Source organism: Tursiops truncatus, chromosome 3, assembly GCF_011762595.2.
Source record: "Tursiops truncatus isolate mTurTru1 chromosome 3, mTurTru1.mat.Y, whole genome shotgun sequence".
Lineage (NCBI taxonomy): Eukaryota > Metazoa > Chordata > Mammalia > Artiodactyla > Delphinidae > Tursiops > Tursiops truncatus.
The window spans coordinates 159,441,315-159,459,396 of NC_047036.1; the positions used below are offsets into that span (position 1 = coordinate 159,441,315).

At 52.0% G+C, this 18,082-nt stretch overlaps 1 protein-coding gene across 5 annotated transcripts; it reads left to right on the forward strand.

Moving 5' to 3' along the window:
- The first annotated feature begins 8,118 nt into the window (after window positions 1-8,118).
- Window positions 8,119-17,611, forward strand: CCDC124 (coiled-coil domain containing 124). 5 transcript variants are annotated; one of them, XM_033853920.2, is made up of 5 exons: window positions 8,119-8,256; window positions 12,222-12,391; window positions 16,193-16,382; window positions 16,930-17,044; window positions 17,161-17,611. In XM_033853920.2, exons 2-5 carry the CDS (start codon window positions 12,233-12,235, stop codon window positions 17,366-17,368), a joined length of 672 nt encoding a protein of 223 aa, XP_033709811.1. In that variant the 5' UTR covers window positions 8,119-8,256; window positions 12,222-12,232; the 3' UTR covers window positions 17,369-17,611. The 5 variants fall into 5 exon arrangements, with proteins under 5 accessions (XP_033709811.1, XP_073659145.1, XP_033709810.1 ...); XM_073803044.1 differs by having other exon boundaries at window positions 8,240-8,256; window positions 12,131-12,391; XM_033853919.2 differs by lacking the exon at window positions 8,119-8,256 and adding an exon at window positions 8,378-8,529.
- Window positions 17,612-18,082: the final 471 nt, after the last annotated feature.

The following is an 18,082-nucleotide window of genomic DNA, read 5'->3' on the forward strand; positions in this document are numbered from 1 at the left end:
CAGCAAACAAAGGAGAGGAATGTTATGTTTAGAGAAAAGGGGGAAGTTGAGAGGGGTTGCTTTGAAGGAAAGTCCATTGGAGGACAGTAAGAGTTCAGGGCAGAGATGGCTTCTGGTTGGCTAAGTTGTAACAGTTCCCACTGGCTGGGCTATTGCTGGGCAAGACGAAAACTCCCTTCTTCCTGCTGGGGCAGTAAAGGACAGACACTTTCCTGCTGGGAACGCAAGGTAGGTCTCTTCCTGTTGGGATGTGTAATTGACATCAAGTGATAGTGCATGAGAGCTCCCCCTTCTGGCCTCCTGACTCCATTTTAAATGAAGTTTCCTTTACTCAGTTTCACACTGGGTACTTGTGGCTTATGGTTTCTTATGAGAGGCTGCAGCCAGGGTTGAGGTCAGTTCAAGGCTCCACTGGGGTTAGAGGATCCACTTCCATGCTCACTCGCTCCACAGGGCTGCCTCATGACACAGAAGCTGGCTTCCACTAGGATAAGTGTTCCAAGAGAGAACACCCAAGATGGAAGGCATGTTCTGGTCTTTTTTTTTCTTTTTTTTCCTAAACACATGGACGTATTTTTATTATGTAACAAGAAGTCCAGAATCCAGAACTAGGTAGCTCCAGGTGCCCTTTCACCTACTCCATGATACCACAGACTTTTTCTTTTTTGGCTGCCCCATCTTTAGTGTGTCCTCTTTATCCCCAGGCTTGTTGCCTTCTGATTGCAAAATGGCTGCTGCACGTCCAGGTATCACATTTACATTCAAGACAAAAATGCATCTCCCTGGGACTTCCCTAGTGGTCCAGTGGTTAAGAATCCACCTTCCAATGCAGAGGATGTGGGTTTGATCCCTGGTCGGGTAACTAAGATCCCACATGCTGTGGAGCAACTAAGCCCACAAGCTGCAACTACTGAGCCTGCATGCTCTGGAGCCCGTGGGCCACAACTAGAGAGAAGCCCAGGCGCCACAACGAAAGATCCCATGTGTCGCAATGAAGATCCCACATGCCACAACTAAGACCCGATGCAGCCAAATATAAATAAATATTTATAAATAAATATATATTTTTAAATGCATCTCCCTTTTATCAGGATAGAAAAAGCTTTCCTAGAAATCCCTACAGCATACTTCCATACATGGCCACCCTTACTGCAAAAGAGGCTAGGAATTTGGGGCATAGGAACCCATAGTCTACGAAACGTAATCTTGGAAGTGACATCTCATTACTTTTGCTGTGTGATATTCATTGACTGCAAGTAAAGGGGCTTCCCTGGTGGCGCAGTGGTTGAGAGTCCGCCTGCCGATGCAGGGGACACGGGTTCATGCCCCGGTCCGGGAAGATCCCACATGTCACGGAGCGGCTAGGCCCGCTGAGCCTGTGCGTCCAGAGCCTGTGCTCCGCAACGGGAGAGGCCACAACAGTGAGAGGCCCGCGTACCGCAAAAAAAAAAAAAAAATGCAAGTAAGGGAATTCCCTGGTGATCCAGTGGTTAGGACTCTGCGCTTCCACTGCAGAGGGTCCGGGTTCGATCCCTGGTGAGGGAACTAAGATCCTGCAAACCGTGCAGTATGGCCAAAAAAAAAAAAAAAAAAAAAAAAAAAAAGCAAGTTAATAAGTCCGACCCGCTCCAAAGGGAGGGATTTACACAAAGGCATAAAATACCAGATGGTGGGGGATCACTGGGGACAATCTTGAAAGCCTCCCCTTTACGGAACCCAAAGCCAGGAGCCTAGATGACCAAATCCAGGCAAAGGAAACATGCCCCCAATTCAACCTGGGGTCTGTTCTAGAGATCCAAGCCGCTTTTTCTTTTTTCTGGTCACAGATGGTTCTGCTTGACCTGCAGTATTATCTTGTGTAGCAGGAAGTGTTTGTAGCAGGAAGTGGTGTAGACTGCCCTGGGCTGGCTACGACGAAGAAATTGACACTGGCGAAGGAATTTAAACGGGTTTGTGGGACTTCTAGCGCAGAAGCTGGACCTCCTAAGAAGCAGTAATACAGAACAGGAGAGGTTGAATGGGAACACATTCTGCTTTTCTGAGCAGAATGGGGTGTCTCTAATAGGAACACATTATTATACGTGAGATAACCCAAATATTTGTCTCTACTCCTGATGGGCTGGGTTTGCTGATACAGTTGTAATGACCTCAGCAGAAGCCTTTTGTTGACCTTAGATCAACATCCAATTTTTACAAAATGCCTTTTGGGATTAAGTAGGTGAGGAAAGTGTACATAGTAGGAGCGGCCTATAGAAGGAAATCTACTATGTTAGTTTCCTGAGCCTGCTGTAACAAAGTTCCACAAATTGGGTGGCTTAAACTGACAGATATTTATTTTGACTTTCTCAGTTTGAAATCAAGGCATCGGCAAGTTGGACCCTTCTGGAGACTGAGAGAGAAAACTGTTCCGTGCCTCTCTCCTGGCTTCTGGTGGCTGCCTGCAGTCCTTGGAGTTCCTTGGCTTCGAGCAGCATCACTCCAGTCTCTGCCTCTGTCCTCACGTGGCCTTCTTCCTCTGTACGTCTGTGTCCAAATTTTCCTCTTCTCATAAGGACACCATCATTGCCTTACAGCCCACCTTAATCAAATATGACCTCATTGTAACTTGATTGTATCTGCAAAGAGCCTATTTCCAAATAAGGTCGCATTCACAGGTACCAGGGGCTAGGATTTGAATAGGTAGTTTGGGGAGACACAAGACAACCCTCAACATCTATCTTCTGAATTGTTTAGAGGCATAGCTATTACGTTTTTGTCAGCAGGATCAGGTGGGGAATGAAGACGCAGCAATCAGCTATTATCCAGAAGAGTAGCTGCAGTCTGTGAAACACACACACGAGAGATTTTTTCTTGTTTAAGCGGCAGAAGGAAACCATAGGAGGTCTCTAGTCCAGGATGAAGATGAGAAAGAGCATACTGAGAAAACTTTCAGCCATTTAATAGAGGGTGCCAACATACGATAATACGCAAGATGAACAGGGGGAAAGCAAAGTTAAAAGATGACTGTGGAATCAGAAAATTAATCTTGGGAGGAAGTCGTCCACAGCTGATGCTTTATGTGGGGGGGGGGGGGTAGGGGGTGTCAACCTTTAAAATAGCCAGTTATTTTACTAGTGAAATGAGTTTACTAGGGAATGGCAGAGGAATTGCAATTCAGCCCATGCAAGCTACGGCAAATCATGTGCAAGTCCAGAGAACAAAGGAGAACATTTCTTTACAGAGGAAAGTGGGAAGTGGGGCGGGGGGGGCGCTGCTATGAAGGAAAGTCCACCGGAGGAAAGCAAGAATTCAGGGTGGTGACAGTGGTGAGTTGTGGTAGTTTCTCATTGGCTGGGCTGTTGCTGGGCAAAGAAAAAACCTTTCTCCTGTAGGGGTAGCAGTCTTCTTCCTGCCCAGGAGTGTAAAGTAAGCTGCAACAGAAGGTATATCTGTGAGAGGGAGAGCTCCCCCTTCAGGGCTTCCTGACTCCATTTTAAATGAGATTTCCCTCTGTTAATTTTCACAGGGACTTGTCTATCTACTGCAGCTGTAGGTTTCTAGAGCGTGCCAAGAATCCTCAGTTTAAGGTCTCCCAATGGAAGGGATATCCAGGGGTCAGGATAAGATGAACTAACTGTTTTTAATTGGGAAACACAGATCACAGAGCCTGATGAAACTCTTTCCATCAATACTCAATGGCAGGGACTTCCCTGGCAGTCCAGTGGTTAAGACTCCGTGCTCCCAGTGCAGGGGGCACGGGTTCGATCCCTGGTTAGGGAACTAAGATCCTGCATGCCGCGCTGCACGGCCAGAAAATAAATTAAAAAAAAAAAAAAGATTCGGGATTCCCTGGTGGCGCAGTGGTTGAGAGTCCTCCTGCCAATGCAGGGGACACGGGTTCGTGCCCCGGTCCGGGAAGATCCCACATGCCGTGTGAGTGGCTGGGCCCGTGAGCCATGGCCACTGAGCCTGCACGTCCGGAGCCTGCGCTCCGCAGCAGGAGAGGCCACAACAGTGAGAGGCCCGCATACCGCAAAAAAAAAAGATTCAAGGGCAGATTTCCTCTGATGACTTTTTCAGAACACTGTCTCTTGAGGTTTCAGGTGATGCTGGGATTGCTTACGTGGACAATGTGGAAAAGCAGCTTGCACGTGTCAGTGATACTGTGTGGGCAACCTCCGAGTCTCCTGCAGTATTTAGTCACGTCAGCCTGTGATAGACTTCAGGATTGGGAGTGGAACCATCAAATGCATGTCAGACTACTATTTACTCACAATGAGATAACTTGAGGTGTTTGATTTTTAGTGCCAACAAGGCTATCGGCAAGTTTAGACCTTGGAAGATGGGAGATTTCTGAGATCTTTGCTATGTCTTGTTTTAGAATTCTATTAGTTGTTGAAGTCACAATATCCTGGCTCCATTGGGCTAAGTGAAATTTATCAGGAAATGAATTCCATCTGTTTCTTTTCCTTTTTAATGTGGTGCCTAGGAAGTATTAAACCCAATCAGTGGCCCACCTTACCTTTATTTCTAATGGACAGCACAGCTCTATAAGATCACCCCTGAGTCAGGATAATTCTTTTATTTTTTATTTTTTGGTTGCATCAGGTCTTTGTTGTGGCACGCGGGATCTTCATTGTGGAGCATGGGCTTCTCTCTAGTTGTGGCATGCGTGTTTTCTCTCTCTAGTTGAGGCGCTCAGGCTCAGTAGTTGTGGCGCACGGGCTTAATTGCCCCACAGCATGTGGGATCTTAGTTCCCCGCCCAGGGATCGAACCCACGTCCCCTGCCCTGAAAGGCGGATTCTGTACCACTGGACCACCAGGGGTGTCCTGAGTTGGGATAATTCTTTAACATGGGGAGGCAACTGTGGATTCCCCTTCTTTGAGGAGGAAAGGAGGGTGGCAGGGTTTAGAGTGTTACGGTGATGGAGAGTGACACGTGAAAGGGAAAACAGGAATATCTCGCAGGAGCTGAGAATGCTGAGTGTTTTCTATCTGAAGCGCAGTCTGCAGGCAGGCATGGGGTCCAGTTAGTTGAGCAGAGACCCCAGAACCCAGTCACTGAAGCTTCCACAAATTCTGCTGCTGCTGCCCTAGTTCTTACACAAGGTTACTGAATCCTGGCTACTGAATCCAATGAAAGATTGAAATAAACAATGGTGCTGGACGACTCCCATGTGACTGAGTCAAGATTCCTACTGCCTCTCCATCCCTTTCACTGAACAAAAAGAAAAGAATTTGTGGATCTAGAATCCAAGAAACAAATACTTTTGCAGTTGCTTTTCGTAGCAATCTTTGTGCTTCTGCATGGCCATGCTTCTAGTAACCTGAAAAGTATACAATCATTGAAAGATACTTATCTTAGCAAATTTTACATCAGTACAACCAACGGAGGAATATGGCTCTCTTTTTGTCACTTTTAAAAAAAAAATCCTAAATTTGGTAAATGAAAAAGCTCTCCTAACAGTTTGGAGTTAATTAAAATTTGGAGAATTCTAGACAAACTTTTTTTTTAATATTTATTTATTTATTTATGGCTGCGTCGGGTCCTAGTTTTGGCATGTGGGATCTTTCGTTGCAGCGCACAGGCTTCTCTCTAATTGTGGGGGGCTTCTCTGTCTGTAGTTCTGGTGCACAGGCTCAGTAGTTGCAGCACAGGCTCAGTTGCCCTGCATGGGCTCCTCTCTAGCTGTGGTGCACAGGCTTAGCTGCCCTGCGGCCTGTGGGATCTTAGCTCCCCAACCAGGGATCGTACCTGCGTCCCCTGCATTGGAAGACGGATTCTTAACCACCGGGCCACCAAGTCCCCAAGAATTCTAGACAAACTTGATGATACTTTTGTCCTTGCTTCTATAGGTGAAGGAACAAATATCTGTGTTAACCAATGGCAATCTCAGGATGCCCAACGAGAGTTGAGGCATAAAAGACATCTTCAGAGTTGTCTTATTCTGAATTTGGAGACTGAATTTGGGAAAGGTAAAATCATGATGGTTGCTGGAGAAAAGATTTAAGTCATAAAGACAAGAAATATTTTCCCGGCAATAAACAATGGTTATGAGGGACTTAATTTTTTTCAAAAGTAAGGGATCTTTTCAAAAAACAAGTTGGGAACATTTCAAAAAGCATAAGAGTTAACAATATTTGGGGGACAAAAGGCAATGTCTGTACATCTTAACATGAAGTAACAGCCACTTTACAGGGAAAAAAAGACCCAAATTTGAATTTTCCTCATTGTGTACATTATTCATGTAACAATTTGCAGTGCAGTATGTTAATATAGCTCTCTATGTGTGTATTTAGGCATACAGGGGTATATGAATATACAAATATATAATAGAGAAATAAAATTTATCATTGTATCAGATAAAACCGTGTGTGTCACATAAAATCTCCTGCAGGCTTCTATAGCCCACTCTCAATACGGCGCACATCTTCCGGCCAAGGTTAGGATCATAATTTTTTGTATGATTTCCTGACTGTGAGCCCCAGGAGACCAGGGACTGTGTCTGTCTCATTCACTGCTGCGCTCCTAGCACAGGCACAGAGTAGACCCTCGATACTTACTAGAGAATGTGAGCCTCTAAGAGCTATAGAATGTCACAGCAATAGAAGTCAAGAGTTCTCAGGAATGCGAGCCGTGCCCTGTGGCCTGGGAGGTGGCAGAAATTTCCTTGTAGAAGACTTAAACTTGTTCTGGAACGATTCACTTGACCTGCATCCCTCAGATATGTCAACAGACACAAGAGGCTCCCGCCCTCAGGAAGATGTGACAAGCCTGGCTCGTTTCTTAAATTTAAAAAAAAAAAATTTTTTTTTTCTTTTTAAAACCTGGATCTTTACCAGTAGAAGCTTAACTAGGTGTTGCCTTTGGCACTTTCACCCCCAACCCCATACTGAACAACAATAAATGTTTATGCTGAGCCCCTTCTTCTTGGTGACAAATATTCCAGGTGAAGGGGTTCCATCCTCCAGACATCACAGCCATAGGGGAGACTGAAAATAAACAGGTAAACCAACAAAGCAAGTTGATGCTATGAAGCCAATAAAGAGGGCTGGGGACGGGGCACCAACTATTGGTCCTTGGGGAGGTCAGGGAGGTCTTTCTCAGGAAGGGATATTTGAGCCAAGGCCTGAAAGGAGTGAAGGAGTCGTCCGTGCATAAAGCTGCGGGCTGAGGGAACAGCACAGGCAAATTCCCTGAGGCAGGACTGTGTCTGGCAATTGGGAGAAAGGAGGCTGGTGTGGCTGGAGCTGAGAGAGACTGGGGAAGAGGAGGGAGATGAGATGGGAAGGTGGGGTGAGTCCTGCAGGGCAGTGGGGACCCACTCGAAGCTTGAGAGCAGGGGAGGTAAACAATCCGACTCAGGTGCCAGCAGTGTCACTGGGATTGCCTTTTGGAGTCTGGACTCCGTGGTCAACCCGTCCTGCCTAAACTGCTCCTAAATCCACGCCCTGCTTCTCTCCGTACAGCCAGGCCCAGTATAATCATTCTCAGCCCCCTTGTACTACCATTTTTACAGATGAGGACACTGAGGCTTCGTAAGTGCAGAAAATCTAAAGCATAGGTGCCTAGGACAAATTGGTCCCCAAAACCTAATTGTGGAATAAAATAAAAGAGCAAGGTGTGTGCGCGGGTGGATAGCAATCCAGGAGGAGGGATTCTGAGTCCTTCGATTGCACTTTGGTCAAATTCAATTCCTCTCTGAGCCTGTTTCCCCACCTGGACAGTGCGGAGTGTTTTAACTTCTCTGTTCCTTTCTCCTGCTCCCTCCCACTTCAACTTCGCAGGAGGGAGGCAGAGAATGTGTACTAGGAGAGCGTCTTCAAAGCACAAAGCGATGGCGAAGGGCCTGAGTCTTCCTCAGGCGAAGCGCGTCTACTCACCACTCGCGGACCGCGGGTTCTGGCGCGCTCTGGCGGCCAAGCAACTCCTGACTGACGTCGCCAGACCCACATGTGAAACCGAGGACTCCATTTTTCATCTGGGCAACGGCCATCTTTGTAGAGACAATGGTCCAGATTGTAGTTTCTGCTCTCCTCTCCTGACTAGCTAACATATGAAGTGAGCGCAAGGGATGAGGGTTTATAAAATATTCTCTTCTTGAAGACAAAAAGAAACGGCTAACGCCCTTGGCTTGGAGACCAAAGCAGCATCTCCTCTACCAAGATGGCGAAGGAGCCGAGACGTAATCAGCACGCGCCCCCCTGGGGCCCAGCGCGCAAGCCCTGCGGTGACGTCACGGAGGTGCGACCGGGCCGGCGCCGGGGGAAGGAGGTAGGAGCGGCAGCGGCGCGGGCGGAGCCGGGGGGCGGGGTGCGGGTGGGCCCAGCGGGGCTGCTGGGCCTGGGACCACCTCCCCGGGAGGGCTGGAGATGGGGTGCTCGGAGACGGAGGCGTTTTTGACCACCGTCTCCAGGGCTCCCGCAGGGGCTATGCCCATTTCCCGGAGCGGACGATTGAGACCCGGAGGGACAGCGTCGTGCTCGAGGCCACCTGTCTCCGGTCCTGCTCCTGGGCAGCTTACAGGCCTGGGGGTGACAGAGCTGGGTACGGACGTCCCTGGCCTCTTGCAATGGGATCAGGGCTGGGGAGAGGGACCACGGGCTGGGGGAGCCTAGAAGGGGTAGCGGGAGGACTTCTTGGAGGAGGCAGCGTTGAGTTTCATCTTTTATTCTCTTTCTTACTTTCACATCCAATCAACCACGAAGGTCTTGATTCCCCCCTAAGTGTACCCACTGCTTAGCCAAAGCCACTCCTTAGACCCCCTGTTTGAGCTCCATGCTTCTGTCTCAATCCTCCAGTTCACCTCCTTACCAACCCCAGAGGGCTCTGACGCCCTGTGCACCTTCCCATACCCTGGAATACAAATCCCCTTCCCAGCCTGCCTCCCCCACACCCCTGGGGGCTTGGATCTCCCCACTCCCTTAAGTCTTTACTTTGATGTCTCCTCCAGGAAGCCCTTTGACACCCCCTCCCCATCCCTCCCCAGGCTGGGTCAGAAGCCCCCTCCCGACTTCCTCAGCGTCCATATGGCCCCATTACAGCTCTGATCTGGAGTTACCACTCTTATTGTCTATCTCCCAACAAGCCTGGGAGTCCCATTCTGTCAGGAAGCCCATCAGCACTGCCTCTTTCCCCAGCATCCCACACATACTAGGTGTACAGTGCGTGTTTACTGAATGACAAAGTGTCTGTGTGTGAGTGTTTATCAAACAGAGGAGAAAAGCTGTCTGTATTAGCTCTGGCTGCCATAACAAAATACCACTGACTGGGTGGCTTAAACAACAGATTTATTTGCTCACAATTGTGGAGGCTGGGAAGTCTAAGATCAGGGTGCCAGCCAGTTTGGTTCCAGATGCAGGCTTTCCTCCGGACTTGCAGATGCGCATCTTCTCACTGTGTCCTCACATGGTGGAGAGAACAAGCTCTGGTGACTTTTTCTCTTCTTATAGGGACAGCAGCTCTACTAGATTAGGGCCCCACTCTTAAGACCTCATTTAACCTTTATCACCTCCTCACCGGCCCTGTCTCTCTCTTTTCTTTTTTAAAGGATAAGGTACCATTTTTTTAAATTAGTTAATTTATATTTTGGCTGCATTGGGTCTTCGTTGCTGTGCATGAGCTTTCTCTAGTTGTGGCGAGCAGGGGCTACTGTTCGTTGCGGTGTGCGGGCTTCTCATTGTGGTGGCCTCTTGTTGTGGAGCACAGGCACTAGGCGCACAGGCTTCAGTAGTTGTGGTGCGCGGGCTCAGTAGTTGTGGTTCGCGGGCTGTAGAGCACAGGCTCAGTAGCTGTGGTGCACAGGCTTAGTTGCTCTGCAGCATCTAAGAGGGATCTTCCCGGACCAGGGATCGAACCCGTGTCCCCGCATTGGCAGGCGGATTCTTAACCACTGCGCCACCAGGGAAGTCCCAGCCCTGTCTCTAAATACAGTCATATTGAGGGTTAGGGCTTCGACATATAAATTTTGGAGGGACATAAATATTCAGTCCTGGCCTGAAGAGGGGGTCAGAAAAGCCCTGTCAGGCTTTGGGATGGAATTGGGGGTCTTAAGCAACACGAGGAGGAGGAGATGCTGGGGCTGAGTCTCTGTGAGTGGGCAGGTTTTCACAGGAAGAAGGGACAGAGGAGGGTGTGTCGGGTGAAGGCATAGCAAGAGCAAAGGCTCAGAGGCTGGAGAGGGAAGTGAGTGGGAAGAGAAGTGAGAAGCTGAGTTTGGACACAACACAGAGTGTGAAGTAAATACTGAGGGAACCCTGGAAATAGATGCTTGTTCATTCATTTGCGCAAAACATTTTTTGAGCCCCTACTCTGCAGGGCACGGACTGAAGCAGTCCCAGCCCTGCCCTCATAGAGCTCCCAGCCTGGTGGGGAAGATGGACATTTGTCGAATAATCCTGTAAATGAACATAGATAGCAACCTAAACAAGTACCTCAGAGAGAAGTTTATGGTCTGAGAGTCAGGGGGTGTGTCAGGGAAGGTTTCCTGGAGGTGGCAACACCTGAGCTGAGCCCTGAAGTTTAAATAGGAATTAACTGGGTAAAAAGAGGAGCAAAAGTGGTGGGCAGGGCAAGTGCAAAGGCCCTGAGGTAGGAACATGTAGGCTTGAACAGGTAGGCTTGAAAAAAGGCAAGGAGGTTGGTGTGGCTGCTGCTGAGAGAGTGAGGGGGAGATGGAGGAAGAGGTGGCATGTGGGGAGTTTCCTCACCTGACACTTAGACTGTGACCCCCACCGACTTCTTAGTGCTCTTCTGGGGAATCCAGATGAGGTCTTCTGTTGGGTACATTGTAGATGCTCAGTAATGAATGCTTGATTCAGGGGGCCCAGGAGCAGCTGGGAGAAGTACAGGATCAGGCTGGCATATCCAGCCCTGCCATGGCAGCTCTTGCATCCTGTGCAGGGAGGGACTGGAATCAACCCTACTTCTCAGATGATGGGAGCCCCCTCCCCCATAAGCCACACAGCTAGGAGGTTGGTGGTGGGGGGTTGCCTGGTGGTCCTGAGTCAGGATGGGCCCCACATTCCTTCCCCATCATTCTCGATGCTGGGCCTACTTCTCTAAGGTTCAGCAAGGGACTGAGCTGGAGATTCTCAGTGGGGAGAGGACAACCAGGAGTGATGGACATCAGCCCATTTCCCAGATGAGGAAAACTGAGGCCTGGAGAGCTGAAGGCTTGCCCTGACCACACAGTGCTTGTGTCCTCAGTCAGCACTCTGGAGGTGGGGTGATCTTAATTTCTTGTCTTCCCTTCCTCACCTGAAAGGCAGGCTTTAGAGGTGAGACTCCAGGCTCAGCCCTGTGCAACTTAGCCAGGTACCTTGACTTCCCCACCTTCGAAAGGGAATAAGGACAGTCCCTGTGTTTAAGGCTTTGAGAGCATTCAATGTAGTTGGGCCATATAAAATGCTTAGTAGGGGACTGGGTGTGGGGAGGGTGGCACCTCCCATTTGGTGTCATCATTTCCCCAGCACCCAGTATGGGACTCACACAGACCAGCTGGACAACAGCTTTACGATTGTTCTAAAATCTCCTGGCTGTGTGAGCCTGGGCTGGATCACTGGGAACAGTTCATGGCAGCTGCTTACCCAGGGCGAGGGGGATTCGGCCTCAGGGCTGTGGGGCCGGAACACTGAGGCCTCATAGCCGGCAGAGTGGGAGGGTCCACACACAGACTGGCCCGCAGGGATCTAGAGCAACATGACTTGTAAGAGCTGAAAAGTAGAAACAACCCACGTGTCCATCATGGACAGATGGATAAACAAAATGTGGCCCATCCGTACAATGGAATATTATTCAGACATAAAAAGGAATGAAGCACTGACAGATGTTCAAACATGGATGAACCTCGAAAACATGATGCTGAGTGAAAGAAGTCCAGAATAGGGAAATCAATAGAGACAGAAATTAGATGAGTGGTTGCTGGGGGAGGGAGGTGGGGGAGGGACTGCTCATGGGGACGGGTCTCCTCTGGGGGTGATGGAAATGTTCTGGAGCTAGACAGAGGGGACGGTTGCACAACACTGTGAATGTGCTACATACCACTGAACTGTGCACTTTAAGATGGTTCATTTTGTATTATGTAAAATTCACCTCAGTAGATTTTTTTTTTAAAGAGAGATTAATAAATAAAGCCCTTGTTTTATAGACAGAGCTCCCGAGGCCCCAAGGGGGGCGTGAGTCTGGGGCTGCCAAGGGTGGATGCCCCAGAGTCACTGGTCCCTGCCCTCCACTCACAGCGTTCTGAGGGATGCCCAAGAAGTTCCAGGGCGAGAACACTAAATCGGCAGCGGCCCGGGCACGGAGGGCTGAGGCCAAGGCAGCAGCTGATGCCAAGAAGCAGAAGGAGTTGGAGGATGCCTACTGGAAGGATGAGGACAAACACGTCATGAGGAAGGAGCAGCGCAAGGTGGGTGGGCCCTGGGCTCCCACGCCCCACCCATGGGCAAGGTGGGCGGTCAACACAGTAGAAGGCGGTGAGAGGCCCCTGGGTCTTTGGCCTGAAGGGTGAGGAGTCATTGGACATGGAGCAAGGGCAAGAAGGGAGACAGAAACAGAGGCAAAGTCTCGTGCAAAAGCCCTGGGGTGGCCAGGACTTGGCACGTTTAGGAAATGGCAAGCCCTCCACGAGCTTGTCTCTCTCCTCCGTGTGATGCCAGGGCTGGTCTAGACTGGCACAACCTCACTCTGGAGCGATTCCGCACCCAGGGGACACTTGGCAACATCTGGAGACATTTTTGGTTGTCACAACTGGCAGCTGGAGGGTGCTACTGGCATCTGGTGGGCAGAGGCCCAGGATACTGCTCAACACCTGGCAGCGCACAGGATGGCCCCACAGCAGGGTGAGCCAGCCTGACGTCAGCAGTGCCGAGGCTGACACATGCTGATAGATCCTGTTTCAGACCTGCTGACCTGGGGCCTGGAGGCATTTCCAGGTGTTTATAAGAACACAAAAGAGGGCCAGGATGGTTGGCCGTCTCCTGCGGGGCCCGCAGTGCCACACACACAGTGAGCGGGTGCTTAATTGGTGTCTGGAGTGGTTCAGGGCTGATGCTGACCCTCTTGGCCCAGTAGGTGGCACCAGAAACCATTCTTAGCCTCTTCTAGCCCCCTGGGCTGGTGATAGGCTCCAGCTGGGACTGTTAAAGGTTCTGGAATAGCAGTGGTGACACACCATCCCTGCATGCCCAGTTCAGGAGGCGCCTGGGCACTTTTGTGAGTTTTTCCCATTGTCTTTCTGTGCAGGGCTGGATCCTGCCTTGTTTTTAGTCGGAATTGAATATCACTGGTTCCCTCCCCTCAGCGCCCTCAATGTTGCACTGGGTCCATGGAGGTCTTTAAATTTCCTTTTTGACTGTCAACATTTTGACAATATAGGAAAGTTGAAAACCCAAAAGGAAAACTAATGTCTGCCAGGGATCCATTATCTAGACAGAAAAGCCGGAGACCTTTCCACAGTCTGGGAGTGGCAGCAGCCCAGCCCAGGGCCCCAGGAGCCCTCCGCAGGCCTGCATCTTGGGCCTCGGTGTCATCCCCATCCTCTAAATGAGGAAACTGAGGCACAGACAAGACAGGAAGTCCAGGTCACAGGGCTGTGAGGAGGGGCTGGAGCTGGGCTGGAGCCGGGCTGGAGCCAGGCTGTCTGGTTTGTGATGAGGTTTGACTAATAGCCTTGCAAGCGTCCATGCCCCAGGGGTGTGGCCCAGGGAGCATTTGCCTGTCCACTCCCCTGTGTAGCACACACCTGGAAGAACGCACAGGGCAGAGGTCCGACAGGCAATAGGGGCCAGACAGGCTCTCAAAGCTACTCGACCCTGTCGCTGTAGCACAAAGCCACCGTATGCAAATAGGCTAAAACTTTACCAAAACAGGTGGAGGGCCAGAGTTTGCCAACCCCTGCTCTCTAGAACATTCCCAGCCCCCATGCCCCTCCCAGGCAGTCCCCCCGCCTGAGTGTTTTCCTTTTTTTTTTTTCCGGCTGTGCTGCAGGGATTGAACCTGGGCCACAGCAGTGAAAGCGCCAAATCCTAACCACTAGACCACCAGGGACCCCCCCCCCCCCGAGTGTCTTACCTGGAGCTGTTGATGGTTCTCCCTCCCCATGGGGTGGTTTTCTGGGTTTTGTTTATCCCTCTTCCTGCTGATGAGTGAGGGGGGCCCACAGTCTACACAGCACACCCGGTCCCTCTTTCTTTCCTTACGTGACAGCTGCTTTAAAAAGATACTGTTTTTATGAAAAAGAAACAAATCCACGTTTGTTCCAAAACACTAAAAGAAAACGAGCATCTCCCGCCCATGTGACACCAAAGGCTCTTCTCACCCAATGCCATACCCTAAAGGCCATGCCCTCCGTTAAATGGGGTCACACAGCCAGATTTCTGCCAGCCGCCAGCCATCAGCCTTGGGCTGGGCCGTAATTCATCGGCCCGCCCAGAGGTTGGCATTTCGTTTCCATTTGTTCCATATTAAGCAACTCGGCAGTGAGCACCTGACTCTCTGGGTTCCATCTCAGTTACTTATGAGGCTCATTCTTGATGGCTGCAGAATATTCTGCCGCAGCCTCATCCTTCACCCATCACCAGATGCTGCCAATTGCTAACTGGCCTTTATAAAAAACTGCGAGCGTCTTTTTCAAAAAAGTCTGCCGAACGTCAAAGTAAAACCGCTCATGTTCCCGCCTCAGTCCCATGTCCCTAGAGACTAATGGCCCCATTCTGCATGTCCTTCCTGAGACTGGAGCCTTCTGGAATTCATTCACTCATTCATCCAGCACACTACTTAAGCACCTACTGTGTGCTGGGCCAGGGCCTGCCTCCTGCCTCAGGGACTAACCAGATAACCGGAAGACTAGAAAACAGGGCTTTGTGGAACACAGGAAAGAGCCATGTGGTAGAGCAGAAGGACAGAGAGCCAGGAGCTCAGGATGAGCCAGAGTTAATCAGGAAAGGAGGCTGGCAGTGGTGCTCCAGCAGGGCAGAACAGCTAGTGCAAAGGCCCTGAGGCAAGGCCGTGCTGTGGACAGGGTGAATGTGGGCTGTACACGCACTATGCAGTGGTCGGGGAGCCTCAGGAGGACATTACCTCTGACCGATGGGGAAACTGAGACTCAGAGCACAATGGCCCTACCCCAGGTGTCTGACCACAGACATGGGATCCTCGCAGCTGTGCCCAAACAGCCTTGATCTTTAACCACCACCCTCCCCGTCCCCCCAACCCCCCCCCAGCTTTTTTCCTATCAGGCAGGCAGGTTGGAGGTCAGAGGCCCAGTACGTGTCCTCAGGAACCTCTTTTTCTGGGGCAGTTAGCCCTGTCATGGGGGACACTGCAGCTGTAGGGACTGTCCCTGAGGCCTGGCGGACAGATGGCAGAGTTGCAGGCAGTGAGTGGGCAGGTGGGAGTGCCTGCAGTGCAGGGCCCTTTGGGAGTGCTGGGCGGGAGGCGGCAGAATATTCCAAGCCTACGGCCACACAGCCACACTGCACTACAAAGGAACCAGAATCTCGCTCTGTCCCTGTAGTAGTGGAGGGGCAGCGACCAAGGACAAGTCCTACAGGCCACATGTCCCCTCGACCAGCTGGCATCCAGGCCTCCCTGGGGAGTCAAGGTGGGATCAGTCCCAGCCCCTGTGACGCTCAGCTGGGAACACTTCGATGGTGCCTCCCAAGGGCTCCTGGCTATAAAGCCAGAAGCGCTGTCCCAGCTGGCAAATGGGTCCAGACCCCAGTGGCTCCTGTCACCTTTGGAATCCAGTACAAACCCCTCCCCATGCCCTTGAGGCTCCCCATGGTACCACCTCTGCCCTCCCCACGTCTTCGTCCTCCACACTTCCCCTCCTCCCTCCAGCCACACCAGCCTCTGTGCTGTTCCTCTGTCATGCTAGGTGGTTCCTGCCTCAGGACCTTTGCACCCACCATTCCCACCACTAAGGACTCTCCTCTTCCCCAGCTCTTTTCCTGGCTGGCTCCTCCTCCAGCCCAGGTGTCATTTTTTCTTCAGGAGCCACCCACCCACTGCCTTGGCCAAGGTTCCCTGTTGTTCCCTAGTCATATAGGATGGGAGCCCCCAGGTAGGCTCATCGTGCTCCCATCCGTGTCCCCTACGCCCATCATGGGGTCTAGCACACAGCAAGGCCTCCATCCACACTGGTTGAGATGGAAACTGGACCCCATGCCAGTGGGATGGGGTCCACTCCTGACTCCCAATCCCCCAGGAGGAGAAGGAGAAGCGGCGCCTGGAGCAGCTGGAGCGCAAGAAGGAGGCACAGCGGCTGCTGGAGGAGGAGGACTCAAGGCTTAAGGGCATCAAGGCCCCGCGAGTGGCCACCTCCAGCAAGGTCACCCGCGCCCAGATTGAGGAGACGCTCCGCCGAGACTATCAGCACAAGGAAGCCCCGGACCCAGGTGAGGGCCTCGGCCCACTCTGGAGCTGCCCTTTTACCTGATAAACAGTAGGCAGTGGGCCTACCCCCTGGACTGAGTCCAGACCCCACTCCCCACCTCCAGAGAAGCTGCCTGGGCTCTGCAAGGTGAAGGGTGGGTGGGCGGTGTCTCGTCAGGCCTGGCTCTGAGCACGGACGCCATAGGCACACAGGTGTGTAATTACTCTGCACCTGACCCTGGCCTGTGCTCCCCGGGGTCCCCACAGCTGATGTGGTGCCCCGAGGTGAGGAGACAGCAGCCACGTATGAGGTGCCTCCTGAGTGGTGGGCTGCCGGGAAGTTAGTTTGGGGACTGGGCGGGCAAAACTGGCCCATCCCGAAGGTAGGACTGGGCGGGGAGCTCAAGTTGCGTTTCCATTCTCCCGCATCCTTCTCTGCCTGCCTGCCTCCCTCCCTTTCTCCCCTACTTCTTCCCCTATGGTGTCTCTCATCTCCATGGAACTCTGCGTCTCTGCTTATTTCTCTCTGTTTCTGGTATGTCTCTGTCCCCCGGTCGCTACCGCCCCCAGCCGAGAAAGCCAAGAGCCACTTGGAAGTGCCGTTGGAGGAGAATGTGAACCGCCGCTTGCTGGAGGAGGGCAGCGTGGAGGCGCGCACCATCGAGGATGCCATCGCAGTGCTCAGGTACGGGGCAGGGCCTAGGTCTTTGGGGTGGGGCTTGGGGCCCAGAGGGGAGCTTGAGACTCTGGGGGCGGGGCGGGCCACGCCCCAGCCCCCCTTGACGCCTGCGCCTTTACCAGCGTGGCGGAGGAGGCGGCAGACAGACACCCTGAGCGCAGAATGCGGGCGGCATTCACTGCCTTCGAGGAGGCGCAGCTGCCGCGGCTCAAGCAAGAAAACCCCAACATGCGGCTGTCACAGCTGAAGCAGATGCTCAAGAAGGAGTGGCTGCGTTCGCCGGACAACCCCATGAATCAGCGCGCCGTGCCCTTCAATACCCCCAAGTGAGCCTGGAACTGCGGGAGACGCCCCCGTGGCGGCCAGGGTCACGACCCCACACGCCCTTCCGCTGGGTCAGCTCCGAGGGTTACAGAGATGTCTGGGGGCCGCAGCGCGTGTCCTGGGGGCCAGGAGGCATCACTGGCCACACCTCCCGCCCGAGGGTCCCTGCTCCAGTGACACCCCTCGCCCTTCCCGCACGCGCCAGTGCCCTGGGGCTGAGTGCCCAATAAAGGCAGTCGGTGAGGCAGAGTGTGCACTTGAAGTCTACGTGACTGGGTGGGTGGTGGGAAAGAAGGGCTGGAATGAGGTGGAATGCACAGGCCACAGCCAGAGAAGACAGGGGCCCCCAACCGCGCTCCTGTCCTAGCAGGCTAGCTGAGAGCTGTGCTCGGCTCCCGGCTGCGCCAGTTATTCAGTGAGAGATCTGTACCATCATCCCCTGGAAGCCTTGCTAGGGGTAGCACAGAGAGGTTAAGGCACTGGCTCCAGGTCACACAGCACTTCAGAGGCGGAACCAGAGGAGAGCTGGAGGCGAGTTGTTGGCACCCTGAGATTCTGGTTCAGAGTCAGCAGCCAGGTCACATACTGTGCTTGGGGTCAGGAGATGCAGGCTGTTCTGCTGTTATTCCAACACGGGAGGCATTTGGAATAACAGGGCAGGCTTCCTGATGGAGGATTTCTTTAGAGCAGGCCTTAGTGGAAGATGAGTCAGTTTCCGTC